Source organism: Lutra lutra, chromosome 17, assembly GCF_902655055.1.
Source record: "Lutra lutra chromosome 17, mLutLut1.2, whole genome shotgun sequence".
Lineage (NCBI taxonomy): Eukaryota > Metazoa > Chordata > Mammalia > Carnivora > Mustelidae > Lutra > Lutra lutra.
Genome location: NC_062294.1, coordinates 8,896,014 through 8,914,167, shown reverse-complemented (window position 1 = coordinate 8,914,167; position 18,154 = coordinate 8,896,014). Strand labels below are relative to the sequence as shown.

At 47.1% G+C, this 18,154-nt stretch overlaps 1 protein-coding gene across 6 annotated transcripts in view; it reads left to right on the top strand.

Moving 5' to 3' along the window:
• Positions 1 to 18,154, top strand: part of WWOX (WW domain containing oxidoreductase) — a 944,020-nt gene that overhangs the window by 543,040 nt on the left and 382,826 nt on the right. The window contains exon 9 of one of the 6 annotated variants that reach the window (XM_047710172.1): positions 2,749 to 2,826. The exons of the other annotated variants lie outside the window; for them this stretch is intronic. Coding sequence (XP_047566128.1) covers positions 2,749 to 2,784 — 36 coding nt within the window. The 3' untranslated portion in view covers positions 2,785 to 2,826. Of the gene's footprint in view, positions 1 to 2,748; positions 2,827 to 18,154 lie in introns of those variants that run through there. 6 annotated transcript variants of the gene reach the window in all.

Sequence of the window (18,154 nt, the reverse complement as noted above, 5' to 3'; positions counted from 1 at the left end):
GGCGCCCCCAGTCAGTCCTTTTATCAGTATTTATTGCTTTTAATCCGTCTCCCCTGTCCCAGAAGGAAGGCGCTAACGTGATTCTGCGAGTTCTCCTGTCTCAGGGACCTCACTGTCAGAGCCACGCTGGGTTGTGTGGCCTTGAGCATCTCCAGGTGGGCTCCTAAGTGGCAGCTGCCACCTGCCAGAAAGCTCCAGGTTCTGAGTATGTCTTTCTGAGGAACAGTTTTATTAGGTAAAAGTGACATTTTTAAGCCCTCGTGTGTGTGTCAGACTCATACAAGTTCAGGAGGTTGTCAGAGAGGAGAATGCAGCCATCGCAAGCTTCCGGGAGCTGCCGGAGTTGAAAAGATAAGTGGCCTCCTTCCTGATATTATATATGAAGTGCGCTCTTGCCACCGAGTGACACAGCAGCATTGTCATTATTGCTTTTTCGTTATTATAAATAATTGGGCACAAAATCGGGATTTATGTATAACTGCTAATCTGAAGATTATCCCTATGTACGGCTCTGGACTTTACAAATCAGAAACTGGCTGCAGTTGGCCAATGAGATGTCACAATGTGAACGGAGTTTTTAAATAATCAGATTTCCACCACTTTGGAACGACTGGCATATTACACTATGAATGGATCTGCATTTTTCTCACTTTTACTAGATAAGTGTGTGTTTGTTTAAAACAGCTCCTTGTTTGGCCCCTTCACACCCCCTCCCATTTTTGGATATACTTCAAGACTTTGGAAGCCTCCTCATAGCCACGATCTCATTTGACAGAGGCTCATGTGAGCACAGGCCACAGCTGGGCTCAGAGCAGGGCTGCCTGGTCCTGGAGTCTGTGCCCCTATCCACGCTGCCACCCTCCCCTCACCCTGAAGACCATGAGGTGGGGGGCGGACAGGAAGTTTCCTCTAAACATTATGCCACTCTCCATGGCTTTGTGTCCATTAAAGTGTTCTGTTTCTTTGCCCTCATCGCTGGGTCCCCTAAATGCCATGTTCTGTATCACCAATGGAGTCCTGGCCCTAGGAAGACATAGGATGTTGGGACACAGCTCTATGGCTAGGAGCCATGGCTTCCTGGTTGGCTGTACTTTCTCCATCACAGGACTCAAGTACAAGGCCTGGCATTCTATTCCATGGCCCAAAAGTCATGGAGGCTTGCGGCAGGCCAAGGATAACCTCTGTACCCTGGGTGACTTCCCAGCCATGTGGAACCTCCCCTAGGCTAAAGCTATAAGTCTTCTTCTGGATGCTTATGTACCTGTTCCAGAAGTATTTGTTGAATGATTGTGTGATTTTGAAGACCATTCTTACAGTAGTTCAAGGAAGGACGTTTGCTTAGCCTGTCAGAGCAAGCTGGTCATAGTGGGTTTTGGTAGCTAGACCTTCCTCTCCGCACCTCCCTGTGGAGAACAGCAGACTGTGTTTAGGCAACTGTCACTGAGGAGTGACCACACGTCACGTGCTTTCAGAAAGGAAACTACCCATCTTCAGCTGTCCTGGTGTTCCTCCAAGCTCTGAGAAAGTTCTGTCGAAGTGAGCTGCATGACAGTGGGTCTGATGAATAGAGGACTGGCCTTGCATGGATGGGGAGAGACCCCATATTACACAAGAAGAAACAAGGACTGAGTTTTTTAATAATTGGGATCAGACAAAATAGAATTGTGCATCTCTTGTTACACATACACACACACACACACACACACACACCCCTCCCATCAGTGAAGTTAGACAACTCACTCCTTCCAAATTGTCCCCCAAATGAGATCCTGGTTCAGGAGCTAAGTACTGAAGGGCAGCCGGCATAGCCCCACCTTCGTCCCCCCGGGGGGACCTCTGCCTGGGCCTTCTTCCACTGTTTTCAGTCACGCGCCATCTCTGCGTTAGACCCATGAGCCATCGTGCTTCTGAGTTAGAAACTTTCATCTTGCGGGAACTCTGTTTCTTAGAAAACACGCCCAAGCCTCAAGCTGCAGTTGAAAGAGAGGTTCGGGAAGGGCCGGGGTCTCGGGACAGGCTTCAAACCCTGACGTGACTCACAGGTGTGCTGTGCCCACGTGTTTCAGTGTGAAATGACCCATCGGGGGCTCCTGAAAGTTGAGTCAAGCAGCTTCATCTGGTGCAGAGCAAATGCGTGGTTGGTGAAGATGGTTCTGTTAATAGCGCTTGGCAGGGGCTGCCCGCCTGGACCTCTGCGCCCCGGCAGGCTGCGGGGGGTGGGCGGACGGGCTCGGACACTGGCTTCTGGTGCTCTCCACGGCGCAGCTCAGCACTCCAGGTGCAGGAGGGGATTCCGACGTGTGTGGTAACTGAGAGTGTGCCCCCCCCCCTGGGCGTGGGGGTGCCATTTAGTTTCTCTTAGTGCTGGAGGGGGAGTTGGTGGAATTGATTTGGCAAAAAGGTTAATGTGTTGTTATGACTGCCAGTTGGCCGATTGAATTGCTAGTAATTGGGACAGGGGAAGCATTTAGTTCGACACGCTGGATGCAGGACGACGGGGCTGGCGTGTCGGGGCCGGCCCCTTCTCCGGGTGCACGTGCACACGTGTGTTTGCGGCGCACGGACGCTCCTGCTTTCACTCCTTTGGCGCTGCCTTGTTACGCAGGAGGTTGTCCTTACCATCCTCTGGCTACTCACCGGCCCCTGCTCCCAGCCCCCACTCCCAACCCCCAGAGAAAACACAAGAGCTTGCTCTTTTCTGCCATGTTGCTGAAGCACTGTACGAATGCAGGCCCTTCTCTCTTACAGGCCGGGGTTCTCCTCAGTGAGATGTGCCCGTGGTGATCCGCGAGGGTAGCGTCAGCCAACGACAGCCCACGCCAAGACTATCCCACCACTTGTTTTTATAAATAAAGTTTTATTGGGACACCACCATGCCCGTTGTGTAGGACTTGCCTGGGGCTGTGTTCACCCTGCAGTGGAGATTGGAATGGTAGCCGCAAAGACCATCTATTCGCCAAAGCCTAGAATATTCACTCTGGACCTTGACCAGAAAGCATTTGCTGACCCCTTACTTTAGGGTTGCTAGATTTATCAAATAGAAATACGAGATGCTCGTTTAAATTTTAATTTAAGATAAATAGCACATAATTTTTTTTAGCAAAACTGTACCTTAGTTTTAACTGGGCAGCTTATATATATATTTTTTCCTTTAATCTGGATGCCCTGTGACTCCTGAACTGCGCTAAGGGAAAGAAAAATTACAGCTTCTGTTTACATTTAAGTTGGATCTCAGTTCGTCTCACTCCCTATTTCTTCGAATGTTTTGTGATGCCATATTTAGTGGCATATGCCGTCATGGGTGATGTATGATATGATATATGGTATATGATATCACATATGATTAATACGTGGACAGCTTTTGAGGTGCTCAAAGTTGAACTTGGCTGGCAGTGGTCGAGCGTTAAAGCAGTTTGAGGGCTGCTAGGAGAGCAGGGACAGCTCCTGCTCCTGTGACTCTCACTTCGGGAGGAAAGAACCCAAATTCTAGTGCTGGCTGATCTCTAGGTTCATTCCTAGATAGGGTTATTGTGAAAACCCAGTGGGTTATTTGTACCTACGGTGTTGCCTGGAGCCTATGGCATAGGGGAGGGCTCATAAATGCCTTCTTTCCTTCTCAAATATGTAGGGAATGGAAGGGACCAAGGGTCCTTGCAACACCAGGCGTGAACCCCCCACCCCCCAAAGTGGGCCTTCTCTGCCTAGCCTTGTTCTGGGGATGCTGGTGACTCACTCGCGGGTCAAGCTGTTTGTGTCGGGAGAGAGCACTCTGCCCTGTGGTTTCAGTTCGCAGGGGGTTTGGTGACATGGTTTTGTTTTCACTTTGGTTTATCGTGTGAGTTTCCATCCTTCATCTCTTTTGTACCTGGGGTTCTTGTGAAACTTTGGGGGTTCGTTTGAAATTGTCCAGTGAGCCACTGCTGCCGTGCCTGTCAGGGTTCTTGATAAGAGTGAGGGGGTTCCCCAGCTTGGAGTCTGTTCAGGCTGTGGCCGCTTCCTGGATGTCCCAGAGAGAGGAAGGACAGCTTCTGGGAGAACAGAAGGAGCCTGCTGAAGGTCTCCCAAGCAACCCGTGCCCCAGTCTACAAACGTACCCTCAGGCTCAGGAGCAGGAAGTGAGCTGCACAAGCCACCTTTCTCCTGGGGGGAGGCACCTGAGCATCTCTGTCCTGGGACCACAGGGGTCGAAGAGAATTCCTGCTACACAACAAGTCAGTCCCTGATTCGTACCTACCTAGGTGCCAGGTGGAGGCTGGCAAAGGAAGACCAGTCTTCCTGCCCAGGAGAGCATAGGGCGTCTCATCTCTCTGGGTGCGTGATGGCAGTCATGAGTTGAGAAGAACAGTGGTCCTATCCCCGTTTGTCCCTTGGAGGTCACACTCCCATCTTCTGTCATCATAGAAAAGAAACAGTGTATTCTACCATTCACTCATTCATTCCTTCATTCACCGAGAAAACTTGCTGGAGACACAGTCCATCCACATCTTGCCCTGTGCTACACCTAAGGTGTTAGGACTCAGTAGCTGCTCTCAAGAGACAACATGTAGAGGAGAAATCAGAAAAGTAAGAGATGCTTTGAAGGCGGTTTGATGAGTATCAGGGTACAGAAAGCCGCATGTGCTGTCAGAGGACTGTAAGGGGGTATTTGACACAGATAATGTAGTGCTTAAACTGGGGTTCGAGGCCCAAGCAGGAATTTGCTAAAGGAGAAGGGGCTTGGGAAAGAGCATAATAAGCAGAAGGGACAGGAATTATCAAGCTCATAGGCTCAAAATTACAGCGTGGGTCTGAGAAGCTGACCATGATTTTTGATTTATATTTGTTTATTCTGAGCAGCTGCATGAGCATTGTATGAGAGGGCAAGAAGGGACCCGATGAGGAGGGGGCTGTGGGCTGCGCCGCATTTCTATTACCTGAATGCAATGTGGAAAATATGAATTACAGAGGAGATAAAAAGTAAAACTGGCTTCTCGCCTGAAAACCCACAGGATGACTTGACTGAAGTCATCAGTAAAAGAAGGAAGAACAGAACTCACATGTTTTCTCAAAGCTTAAGCAGCCCCCAGCTTCCTGCCACATCAAGTCTCAATTCCTCTACCCCGTCTAGGCACAGCCTGCCCTGAGCCCGTGTGATCACACGTCTGGCTCCCCAGCTCCTGTCATTTCTTCGGTTCTGGCCAACGATCCCTGCCATTTGCATTTTATTGGTGAAGAAACTGGGGTCACTAGAGGTTAAGAACGTACCAAAGGGAGACAGAGCCGGTTCCAAGTGGGGTTTGGACTTGAACCCATACCTCTGTGTGGAAGCCAGGCTCTTTCCTGGAAGAACCCGGCCTCATGGAACTTGGTCAGCGGCTCTGGACCGACTGATAACAATCGAGTCTTTCAGCAAACGTTGGGCTGGGCCCGGCGTCCTCCCCCACTCCTCCTGCCATCCTGTTCCAAAGCCGGACTTTCCAAGGCTTCATGCCATGAGTACTTGGCTTTGAGAAAAACGAGCGTGTTTTTCATTCTCGTTGCCGGTCTCCCCGTGTATCAGGGCTGTTACTCCCTCCTTGCTCATGGTCGGACTGGCTGCTAAAATGCACAGCGTGGAGAGGCCTCATTTGAATGCTTAGTGTTCGGGACTCACTCCGTGGAGAAGGGTTTGTGGGAATCCTCTCCCTTTGACTTTTTTTCTGTGGATCTGCTTGGAAATGTAGCATTTTAAAGACCTTCTTGGCTGGAGGATTTTTTATTGTAAATATAAAACATTCATTGAAACATTAAACATTTTACAGCTGCTTTTCAGCGCGTAAATTTTCATAGTCACCCGCCCCTTCACTGCTACACCCTTTTCAGATGCTTTTCCTTCCTCCTCCCTCTCCCTGTCCCCACTGCTCTTCCTCCTCCTCCTCCTCCTCCTCCTCTTCTTCTTCCTCTTTCTTTCCCCTCAAACAGTTCCAAGACCGACATTGAGACTGGTATCCACTCCAGATAATACATAATAGGCAATGTAAGGCACCAGTTTGAAAAAGCACACTGTACTTTAACCCGGCGAGGAATGTGCGTGTGCCAGAGCTCTGCCCAGGAAAACAAAACAAAAACTCCTGCTCCTTCAGCCCCAACGTGAGCCACTGTGAGGCTGCATGCTATGCCAGGCCTGTGGAGGCTGCTGGGCAGGCCTCATGTGTGTCTCCTCTCCCAGCCAGAGTTCCAGGAGGGCTGACTCTGAGAAAGCCAGGAGACCCGGAAAGACCAGTGTTAAGATGGGACAAGTCAACATGTGATTTGTCAAGGGCCATCTTTCTGATTGGATGATCCGTGGTTGGTTTGGCTGCTCATTAAAGCCAGACCCACCAGGAAGTTAACTAGGTTGGTCCAAAATAGGACAAGGTGAGGCTGGTGCTCAGAGACCAGGGGAAGTGGGTGTGGAGCAGTGGCAGTCGAAGGTGTGCTAAGCCTTGACTCTGATGGGCACAGTGGATGCCTGGGGAAAGCAACCAGTTTCCTATGTGTGATATGGATTCTTTGGCCCAGCCATAGCCTATGATAGTAATACTATATCTTACATCCCTTGCCATGGTCTCACAGTGAGTGGTGTGAACTTCCTTGCTCCTGGGTTTGGAGCCCTGGTCATGTGATTCTCTTTTCCCCATGGTGGGGTGGGAATATCAGCCGTCACCATGTGAAGAGTCTTGAACTTTGTTGGCTTGACTAGGTTCGCTCCCTTGCACTTCTTATAGCCAGTGCCTCTGCAGCTCGAGCCCTAGAGTGAGGCACATTCAGGAAACCCAGAACCTGAGTGACAACTTGAAGCCAAGTTCTGCCAAGCCCAGTCAATATCGTCCAAGCCCCAACCAACCCCTAGTCCAGTGAGCAAGAAAAGTAAATATTTATTCTTGTGATTCAATGAGTTTTCAAGATCATTTGTTATGCAGCAGTATTGTGGCAATTGCAGACTAGACACCTTGCAGGGACTTTGCATTCCACTTAGAGTAAAAATCCATACTCTCTACCAGGGCTTACACACACTGCAGATTTAAACCCCCGCCTTCCTCTCAGACTTCACTTCACATGATGCACAGTCTCGCCAAATTCCCTCCAGCCAGTCTGGTCTTCTGCCTGTTCCTGGGGCACCAAAACCTTAGCTTGCCTCCGGGCCTTTGCACACACTGCTCTTTTTGCCCAGAAAGAGCCATGGCTGGTTCTTTCAAATCCTTCTGACTTAGTTTAAATATCGCCTCCTCAGAGGCCTACCCTGACCACTCTTATCTAAATAAAAGCATTATCAGTAATCATTATCTCATCATGTACTAAGTACTCATATATTCCAGACTTTGATCTTGGCATCTCATAAAACTCTATGAGACAGATACTATAATTAGTCCTAGGGTATAGATGAGGGGCTCTGAGGTGCAGAGAGGCTTAGCAAGTTGTCTGTGTTACCCAGCTAATAAACGGTGCAATTGGATTCAAACCCTCCTCCTCCCTCCCCACTCTATTTCTTTTCTTCTGAACACTTCTCGCTATCTGAGTATGTGTACATCTATTTCTTCCTTTACTGTCTGTGTCTTCTTCCCTAGAGTGTAAGCCCATGAGCTTGGATAGCTTCCAGGGAGGCCTTGTGGCCACAGCTGGCAGATAGTTCAACATCTGAGTCCTGGACAGAGAGAGAGAGCACCATCACGGGGAGCAGCAGAGGGAGAGGGAGAAGCAGGCTTTCCACTGATCAGAGAGCCCGATGCGGGGCTCTATCCAAGGACCGTAAGACCATGACCCGATCTGAAGGTAGATGCTTAGCCAACTGAGCCACCCACACTCCCCCCTAGTCCTGATTCTATCTTCAGTCCCTTCCACGACCAAGGATAAGCTGCAATGCTTCTGTTGGTCTCAGTTTCCCCACCTGTCAGAGAGAGGCTTGTCCTTGACTTCTTGGGTCGCTCTGTGACTGGACATCCTCTGGTTCCCAGAGACTGTCAAGCCAGTATAGCAGGCCTTCCAGGCAGCCCTGGTCAACAGCAGCCTGGGAAGTTCTCAGTCCTTCCGCACCGAAGTGCTGAACTTGGTCAGAGCACTTGGGTTCTACAGACCCTAGAGGGATGACAGAAGCGTTCTTTGCCTTTCCCACAGTTCATTTTTCTGCAGACCTGGCTCTTCCTCTCCCAGACCTGCCTCACTCATTCCTGCGTCTGACATTTATCCGGTCCACCCCATGTCCTCGGCTATGTGGTGGCACAACGGTCACCAGACCTTGGGCAGAGTGGCCATTCCATTCATATCTGATGAATAAATGAATGAATGAATCTTGTCCGTTCCCTACAAGCAGCTCATAACACATATCTACTAAATAGCCCCAAAGATGATATGCAGACAATTACCGCTGTCCAGTGGTGGAAGAGCTTAGTTGTTTGGGGCAGTCATTTAATCATTTCTATCCCAAGTATTTTCTGGGCATGCCTCCATGTCAAGCCCTGGGGATGGAGAGTTAAATAACATAGGAGAAGTGGAACCCAGCCATGCTGCCTATAAAATTCACCTTTTGGCTCCTTCCCTCTGGTCTCGTAAGGGTCTTGCCCCATCGCGGCAATAGGCTGACAGTCCATGTTACCATCCGAGACCCCGGCTCTAATTACAGCGCAGCCACGATCCACATGCCCCAACCGGTGTGCAGATGGCAGCCACATGAAATCACTGGGCGCAGATAGGAATCAACAAGGGAGATTAGGTAAGGTGCTTATTTGAGGCACTGTCAGGGCCCGTGGCAGGAGAGTTCCCCGGGCTGGAGGCGTGCCCTCTGCAGTCAGGTTTCATGCACGCTCGGATCACACTGCTCGGTGATATTACATCTGCGTGCACCTTGCCCTCCGACCTCCGATGTGGCAAACATGCATATGTTGCCGAAATCCTTGTAAAGCCTCACATCTCACGTGGCAAGGAGCATCTTTGGTGGGGGAGGTGAATTGATTTGCAAAGCAGCCTGACACACGGTCTCCTGTTTCTTCTCAGAATCAAATAATTCATCTTTATACCCCTAGGCCATCATGAAATTTGAACCTGGGTGAAACCGGGGCCTATTTGTAGCAGTGGGATCCAAGAAATTAGCCAAGTGCATTCTAAAATTATCAGTCGCTGATCACACTGCCTAGGTGTGTTTTAGGCCTTGTGGGGCGGGTGGACTACAGCTGAGGCTGCCTGCCTGGAGAAGCGAACGTGAAACAGCTGTGCTTTTGTGGGGTATCTGCTCTCTGCATGTTACTCATGCATTGTAGCTAGGTTACCTTTAAATCTTTACAGCTACCGGTAAGACAGATAGTATCCCCATTTTATAGATAAGGAAACAGAACCCCAGAGAAGTTAAAGCCTCTGTCCTACAGAGAGAGAAGGGGAAAAACTGGAATTTTAAGAGAGTGAAAATGACAAACATTGAAATGTTACCAAAAACTCCACAAAGACTATTGGGTTAAAATTGCGATTTTAAGTTTTAAAAAAAGAAAGAAAAAGAAAAGAAAGACCAAAAAATTCTCAAAGTTTGGGATTCCGGTAGTAGAATATTAAATCATAACAAAATACTTAATGTTTGGGGGTGTTTTTCCCCCTAACATTAGGAGTGTGTATCATACTTAAAAGTACATACATAATGTATAAAATATGTTAAAATGTATTAATATTTGTACGATTAAAATAAAGGTGGGGAATACATCTCTGGAGGATAATGAAACATGACTTGGGCTAATGGAGTGTTTGCTGGTCTAGGTGAGAAAGGACTATTTCTAGGGAGGAAACACTGCACATGTTAAAATAGGTGTAATATACACCTGTGAAAATGGGCCAGATAGGCTGCCTCTGTCCATGTCATGCTGGGTGTGGAGTCTCAGGTGGCCTGGACTGCATCTGTACTCCCTGTGTTTAACAAGGCTTTTTATAAACCTTGCCTCTTAACCTCAAACTGACTGCCCCATCTTGGGTGGTTATTTAATACTGAGTTTGACTTTCTTCCCTTTGAGGGTCCTCAAAAAAGAAGACCAGATAGCAGCCTTTTGAAGGTCTGTCACGGTTTACAAGCCAAAAGCTCTGGGCAGAGTGACTGAGGCAGCTCCATGCCTTTATTTTCTCTCCTTTAGTGGTAAACAGACCATAATGGGCCAAATCAAGAGAGAAATAAGACAGCAAGTGGAAAGCATTTCTAAGTGCCCTTTCCTTGTCTTAACATCAAGAAAGAAGAAAGGAAACAAAAGAGAAGAGAGAAATTAGCAGTTACTGTAGGCCAGGTTATGTCTCTATATGGTCGACTGCAGCCTGGTCCAAAGGGAGGAGGAGACGCCACAGCCCGGATGGCCACTGGGTGCTCTCCACTTAGTCCCTCCTCCACTCAGTCCATCTGGAGGGTAGACATGCCAAGCACAGAATTCCGTCGCTGTTCCATCGCTCCTATAGGCTGTGAGAGGTGGGTGTCACCAGGACCCCTAGTTGTGTGACCTGAGAAGGAAAGGCCCATCAGGGCCAGGAGGGGCCAGATGACTTAGAAATATGGACAAAGCCCGCTGCCGTTTCAGAGAGTGGACACCACCCATTCCTGCAAAGTAGATTTGCAGTGACTCAAAAGGGAATTGCATAGTACCTAGAAAAGACGATAGGACGTATTTGTTCTTGGTTTCGAACTACCTATTAGAAACTAATTAGAACTGAAAAAAATGAGGTGCATTTTTCCAGGAACATAACTAATTTATTTTTAATCAACCAACGTTAAATCCAACTGGGTTTCTTGGGAGTCTTTAAAACAAAATTTCTTCTTCACCAATACAAAGAAGAATGGATGTATAGTGACAGGCTTTTATTCTGGAACATGATTGTAAGAATTTACCACATAAACCCTCATTTATTTAAAAAAAAAAAAAAAGACAGACAGACAGACTTGGGTGATGATACAGTATCCCAGAATAGAGTTTAGTGAAGAACATTCTTTTATCATTAATGCCTGCCTTGTATTTATCTAGAGTAAAAAATAGGGTGTAATATTAAATTATGTTCAGGAAGTCCTTTCTGCAAAAAGGTAACAAGTACATAGGCCTAGCTCCTTACCAGCATGCCAGCATCATGAGATTGACGTGAGAGGGGTGGGAGAGGAGGAAGGAAAGAGGGAGGAAAGAAAAAGAAAGACAAGAAAGAATGAACGTGTTTTAGATTAGGACTAGAGGCACCATGGTCACCCACATGAACAAGAATAACCTGATTGGCCCTCACCCTCCATCCTTTGTACAACACCTGCCCTTGAGGGACTCACTTGGACCCATAACTGAAAATATACCTCTAAGTAGTTGAGTGACTTGAAGTCTTGATAAATGTTATGTAATAGATTTCGTGGTACTAAGCCAGATTACAAGACTGTTGTTTCTAATATAATTTAGTTAACAAGCGCAACAGATTTTTAAACTCACTCTTAAATCGTGATAAGAACTGTAAGATAAACGTATTTGTCTTCTCTTGTCCCATGATAATAAACATCTTAGTTAACATTTATGGAGCACTTACTATATGCTAAGGGCTGTATATGCATTATCTTACTTATTCTTCAGTGACAACTTTATGAGAAAAGTGGCATTCAGTAAATTTAGTCACATAATTATTGAAATGGGCTGGTGAGCCAGCCTAGCTCACAGGCCAGAAATCCCATGGCTCAGGCTTTCTGATCAAATTCCATCCTGGTCCCAGCTTGGCTTGATGCCACCTAGGGCTACCTCGCTGCCCACTTCAGCTTTAATATCAGTGGGGACAATTCTGGGCCCTTTGGTTGGCTGGTTCTGTCAGGATAGTGGCAGTGATTCCAGGAACCTTGTAGGAATCTCATTTCAGCAGCCAGATGGAGAGAGAATGAGCAGAAGGAATCTTGGGGTTGGGGAGCCATCCGCCTCTCTTCCTCTAGATTCTCCAAAGGTGTCTTTATCACATCAAGTATTATTGTAGAATTTCACTGCAGTAAATCCTCCTTCTTACAGATGATAAAAATGTAAGAAAGCCTGGAATCGAAGGGACTTTTCCAAGGTGACATGGTTTGTAAGTGGCAGAGAGAGAAGAAATCTGTCTAATGCAACCCAACTTACCCATCTCAAGAAGAGAGATATGCCAAGGAGGATGATTATTAAATTATCACTAATGTGAACCCTTGTAATTACTCCCATAATTTTCTTTAGGCTCATCCCATAGGGCATTGTTAAGCATTATTAGATTGTGATTATAAATGGATTTGGCCAGGCATTCTCTTTTGCTCTGTGGCAGCTTTTTCTCCGGAGGACTTGGCCTCTGGAGAGACCATCTTCCCTGTATCCATTTGCTGGATATGAAGCTCTGGGAGCACCACTTCCCTTCCCAACATTTCGAGTTCCTTCGTCTGATGAGTGCTCCATTAATTTTCAGGGGAGAATCCATACATTCAGGCTGATTTCAGACAGCCTAAGATCAGTGTGCAAGTTGGTGAATCCCTGTGTCATGTTTATTGAATGGAGGACTGAATGAATGACCCAGTCATTAAGACTTCACGGATTGTTATTTTGAGGAAGCTGGCCCAGAACGTGACAGTCAGCATTCTCATTGCACATACCAGTTCCTTTTAATCCCTTCATGGATTCCATGTTCTTAGGTTTGTTTGTTTTTTCTACCAATAAATGGTATTTATTAAATAGAGATGCATTTTCTTATGTATCAACCAGGGGTAGCAGCCTTAGGATTTTTTTTTTTAAAGCAGTTTCCCTTTGCATGCCCTTTATTTCCTTCCCCACCCAGCTTTATGAGGTAGAATCAGCAAATAAAATTGCATATATTTAAGTGTGCACGAAGACTTGATATACATGTACGTTGTAAATGATAACCACAATCAAGTTAATTAACACCCTCATCACCTCACTTCGTTAACTGTTTGTTTGTTTTTCTTAATGGTGAGAAAGCTTGATGTATACTGGCTTAGCAAATTTCAAGTGTAAAATACAATTATTATTAACTGTAGTCGCCCTGGTACACATTGGATCCCTAAAGCCTATTTGTCTTAGAACTGAAATTTGGTACCCTCTGACCTACATCTTCTTATTTCCTCAGGCCCCACCATTCTCCTCTGTTTCTAGGAGTTCAACTTTTTTTTTTTTTTAAATGATGTCTGTTGAAGTAGCACCGTACTCTAGCATTCTCACCCTCTCACTGTTTTTCCTGTCTGGCTAATTTCTGCTTATAGATGTTTTAATTACATACAAAAGGATGGAGACTGGACACTTGAACTAGTGAGCACAGCTTTGACACAAATAAATGCACCGTTTTGGTTATGTTTTCTGAAATAAGAGAAAAGAGATCTTGTCCCTCATCACCAGGGCCTCTGAGTTTGACAACTCTGAATGAGAAAGCCTCTCGGGTCCTTTTGTAGAGCTGAACAATCATGACTGGGAGCTGTGCTAACTCCGTCAACCGGTTGTAACCCACCCACAGTCTCTACTGTGTCCCTTGGCTGCTGGGGTGAGGTGGCCGAGCCCAGGGAGGGGTGCTGAGAGAGCGTACCATTTATACTGTCAGAGAAAACACAGGCAAAAAGGAAGCCTCTCTTCGAAGGACCTAATCCTAGGAGTTTGAGGAGAGAGGCTTAGACATTTGCCAAAAGAGATAGAGAACACAGTGGGTGGCCCCCCACGCCGGGTTTGCGTAAAGCAAGACTTGTCCCTCTTCCCTTGAACCATGTCCTCCTATACTGGGATGATGGGGCCTTGTGATATAATCATTTTAAGGCTGCAACATGATGCAGAAAACAGGGACATTCTTCAGCCAGTACCGACCAGGGTGGCCATCCTGGTGTCAGAATATCACAGTCTTCCACACTGTTTGGTAAGTGGTCCAGTTGCAAGCCCCTCAGGTGTCCGAGGGCCACTGGGATTGTGGAGTGAGTCATCCCCGAAGAGGTAATGCCTGCTCTCATGGAGGAGGGACCTGGCCCTGGGACAAACATTCAAATTGGCCGGTGACAACTGTTAAATACATTCCGTGTCATCCCCGATAAAGAGTGTGGGAGTAACTGCCAAAACATACCCGGTTCCAGCCCCACCCCTGGCATTTCACAGCCTTAGGACCTCGAGTCAATTCCTCGGGTCTTTTTTCCTCTCCATGGTGGTCATATTGATAACTATTACAGCACCATGGGATTGCTGTCAGGGCTATGTGTTGAGAAGAACACGTGCCAAGGATAACAGATTCCCGACATACCATGGATCTGTTAGAAGCGGTGGCTTTTAAGTTGTACGACAGAATCTGCCTGGAAGGAGGGGGGCTCATGTATGAAATCTTGGGCGTGAGGAAGAAGTCTTGGGACTCACCTCCTGCTCAGCCCTCTGCCCGAGGAAGGGAAGACTGGTAGAGCGTGGAAAGGTAGAGTCCGTGACCCAGGAGCAGGGGACAGAGGAAACCTGAACCTCTGGTATGAACCACCTTGACAGATAAGCGTCTCAGGCACACGCACTTTCCCTCCCTTTCCATGTGGCCCCTCGGTTAAAGTGCAAAGCAGATGTCATGCTTGTGGGCAATCTTGTTCACTTTTAAGACTCCATTTATTAATGAATTTGGAACAAAGAAAAGTCAATAAAAGGAGCAGCTTTAGGAGCCAGAGTGAAGGCGTTTGAGAAAGCACAGAACAACATAGGACTCACAGACCTTGTTCAGGAAGCTCTGGAGTTTACTCAGTCTGGAAATCTAAAAAAAGATTAGTTGGGCAGTAGTTTACCTTAGATCATTACTAGATGGGCTTTTGCCAAAACAGACTGTCAAGCCCAAGAGGAAAGTTGGGGGAGGGATTATTTTTAGTGCCCTGAGAGTGTGCCACCTTAATATTCCCATGGGAGTTGAGTGAGTTATTGGCCCTTTGGGCAGTAGGGTAAACTTGACAGTTCTTCCTGGCCCACACTTTCACCCTGTTTGCTAATTCGCTCTTCCATGAAACTACACTTTAAAGAAGCGGACCAGGCATCGAATAAAGTCTGTGGATTGTGGCCTCCGTGATCCCTACTTCTTGGTAGTCTTCTCCCCACACGGAGTAGTCCTGACCTCTGTAGGTAACCAACGGGGGAGGCAGAAGTCAGTATGTAGTTTCCGAGGAGAGGCCAGAAAAGATCTTGAGGCTTCTGCCCTGCTCTGCCTGGGATCACTTGCTCTGGGAGAAGCCAGCTGCCATGTTGTAGGGACGCTCAAGCAGCCCTGTGGTGAGGAGTCTCGAGGCTCACGCCAATAGCTGTGTGACGGTCATCTCGGAAGCTGAATGTCCAGCCCTAGCCAAGCCTCCCATGATTGCAGACCCGGCTACGTCCTTGACCTGAGCCATGTTGGAGACCCTGAGCCAAGAACTACCAAGCTAAACTGCTCCCACATTTCTGACCCACAGAACTGTGCGAGCTAGTAAACATTTATGATCGTTTCAGCCCACATAGTTTTGGGATGACTGGTTATGCCGCAATCAATAACTAATACAATTGGAAAAACTCATTTTTAGCTGTCCGTTCAGGGTCCAAGCTACTGATTATTTATTCAGCACCATTTAGTTCCGAGTTCATGAAAAAGGCGTGAATCTGAGGTCTCTTCCCTCTTCACCTATAGAAGAAGGTTTGCACTGGCAAATGTGACCTTATCAGACAGCGTCCATTGCTTCTGGACCTCCTCCCTAATCGGTCTGTCGGGTGACGTGCTGAGATGGCCCCAACCCTGGCTACGTGAGCTTGTGGCACTGCTACATTTCATAGATTGTTGGGGTTTCATGTTTAACAGATAGTTGGCCTAATCCTTTAAAAGGGCCATATTATAAATATGTAAATTTGTTTTAGCTTTTATGTCTTCCTAAAATGTACCACCTGCTTCCCTGCCTTCCCAAATAGAGCACATCTTGCAACTTGGTGATTCCAGATTTACCATTACTGTGAGGTCTGAAGTGTGGGCAGGAAAAGTAGACGGTACAAGCAGTATGGGGCAGAGACACACCCCGTGGACGAGGAGGCGGGTGTCATTCTCTATGGCAGCCCTGGAGGCCTTCTCCATGCCTCTCCGATGCCAGCCTGCCAGCTGGTCTTTAACGCATTCCAAAAGGGAAACATTTATAACTTCACGATCATCAGAGCCCCGAGTCATGGCTGACCCTCTGCTGAATCGGCCGCCCTGTTCCAAACCCCTGTCTTCTTCTCTCACCTTCACGGTGTCCCCAGTTATTATGTAATTAACATTTAAAGCAGTTAATATTTAATTAATATTACAATTTATCTTTAATTCAATTCATAATTTCATTAGCTTTGTTTTAAAAGGAAATCTCCTATCACCATCATAAAGGGAAAACCAATATGATTGGCCAAAAATAGATGAGGGTAAAACTTACATACCGTGGAGATAGAACAATATTATCAATTCCAAGTAGTTTTATTACCAGAGAAGACAGTAAACCTTTTTATGTAAATGGGGGTTGAGGAATTTGCAGAGAGGCATTGAAGATAAACTCAAGCCAAACCTAGATTCTCTTCAGTTGGAAGGATTGAACAAGACAAAAGGAATAAGCGTCTCACCAAAATAACGTGCTACAGGGTCTGCGAGCCAGCTGTGATCTCCTATAGGTTGGTGGGCAGTGCCCGTGCCTCAGATCAGAAACAGGCTTCCCCTAAGCGTGCTTCCCTTGTGGTGACGATATCTTCGGGCTTGTCAACACCATTCTAAGTGCCATCTCCACAGGGGCCATCCGCCATGCGGCTCCCTTCTTATCTTGCCTTTCCCTGTCCCGCAGCATGGAGCTAAGAGCTCTGGCCTTGGTTCCAATCCTGCCTCTTCTCCTCACTGTCTGATTCTGAGCCCATCGATAAAAAGAGGCGATGGTGTATGCTCATCAGGATGTTGGGAGTCAAGGGCGATGATATGTGTAAGACATTGACATGTGCTGTAAAGAGGCTATTTCTTGTTACTGTGTTTGCATCACCATTTGAAGATTCTGTTTTCAAGTTTTGGGAGAGACTCTTCTTCCTAGACGTGCATTTTTTCTTTCTCAAAGAAGAAAGGAAAAGCTCCTTCTGCAGACAAAACCAGGGACATATGTTAGATGTGTTGAGTCCCCAGGTCCCGTTATCTCTAGCTGGGAGCTGGCAGTGCGCCCCTCTATCTGTGCATCACCCCATTCCCACTTTTGATTTAAGACAGTGCACGTTAAATATGGTTGTCATCTGAGGGCTGATCCAAGTACGCTTAAGTGAGGCCCTGCGTGATGCTTAGCGGTGATTAAGGGAAAATGCGTGAAGAATACATGAAGAAGTCCTACGAACAGGACAACTGGTTGACATGTCGTGTAAGTGCCAAAGCATTTTGATGGTGGGCGTGCTAGGGGACTAACAAGGTGCCCCACTCGATGAGAAGTGGATTCCGAAGTACAGAACTAGGAGCCAGGGTACGAAAACTTTCCCTGTTCCCAATGGACAGGATCTGAGTGTTTGTTTGTTTGTTTTCCATTCTTATCTCTGTGCCTTCTTCCCTCACTGTCACTGAGAGTGGACACCTGTTGTAGACAAAGCCAGCACTGGTTTTGGCTCAGGTTTTGGTTTTGAACCTTCTTACACACTGCGTCATCTAGGAGCAGCGGGAAGCCTGCCCGTGTTTCAGACACTAACCCAGGTCCTCACTGGATTCTTTCAACTAACCCTCCACAGAATCCCCATTCTACGGACAAGGAAATGGACATGGGAGGAAGTTAAGCCACAGGCCCACAGTCATCCATTTGGAAGAAGCAGAGCTAAAATTTGAACCTGAGACTGTATGCTCCCGTCCTTAGTTTCCTATGGCTCTTGTTACAAATTACTACCAACTTTGTGGCTTAAAGCAACACAAGTTGATTCTCTTACAGTTCTGGAGGTCACACATCTGAAATGTGTCCAGCGGAGCTAAAATCAAGATATCTGCAGGAGTGCTTCCTTCTAGAGGCTGTAAGGGAGAATCCATTCTTTCCATCTGCCAGATTCCAGAGGCTAGTGACTTTCCTTTGGCTCATGGCCACATTCCTCTAACCTCTGCTCCCATTTTCACATCTCTCTGACTCTGACCCTGCTAACTCCCTCTTATAAAGACTCTTAGGATCACATTGAACCCACATGGATAATTTAGGATAATCTGTGCACCTCGAGATCTTTACCCCATC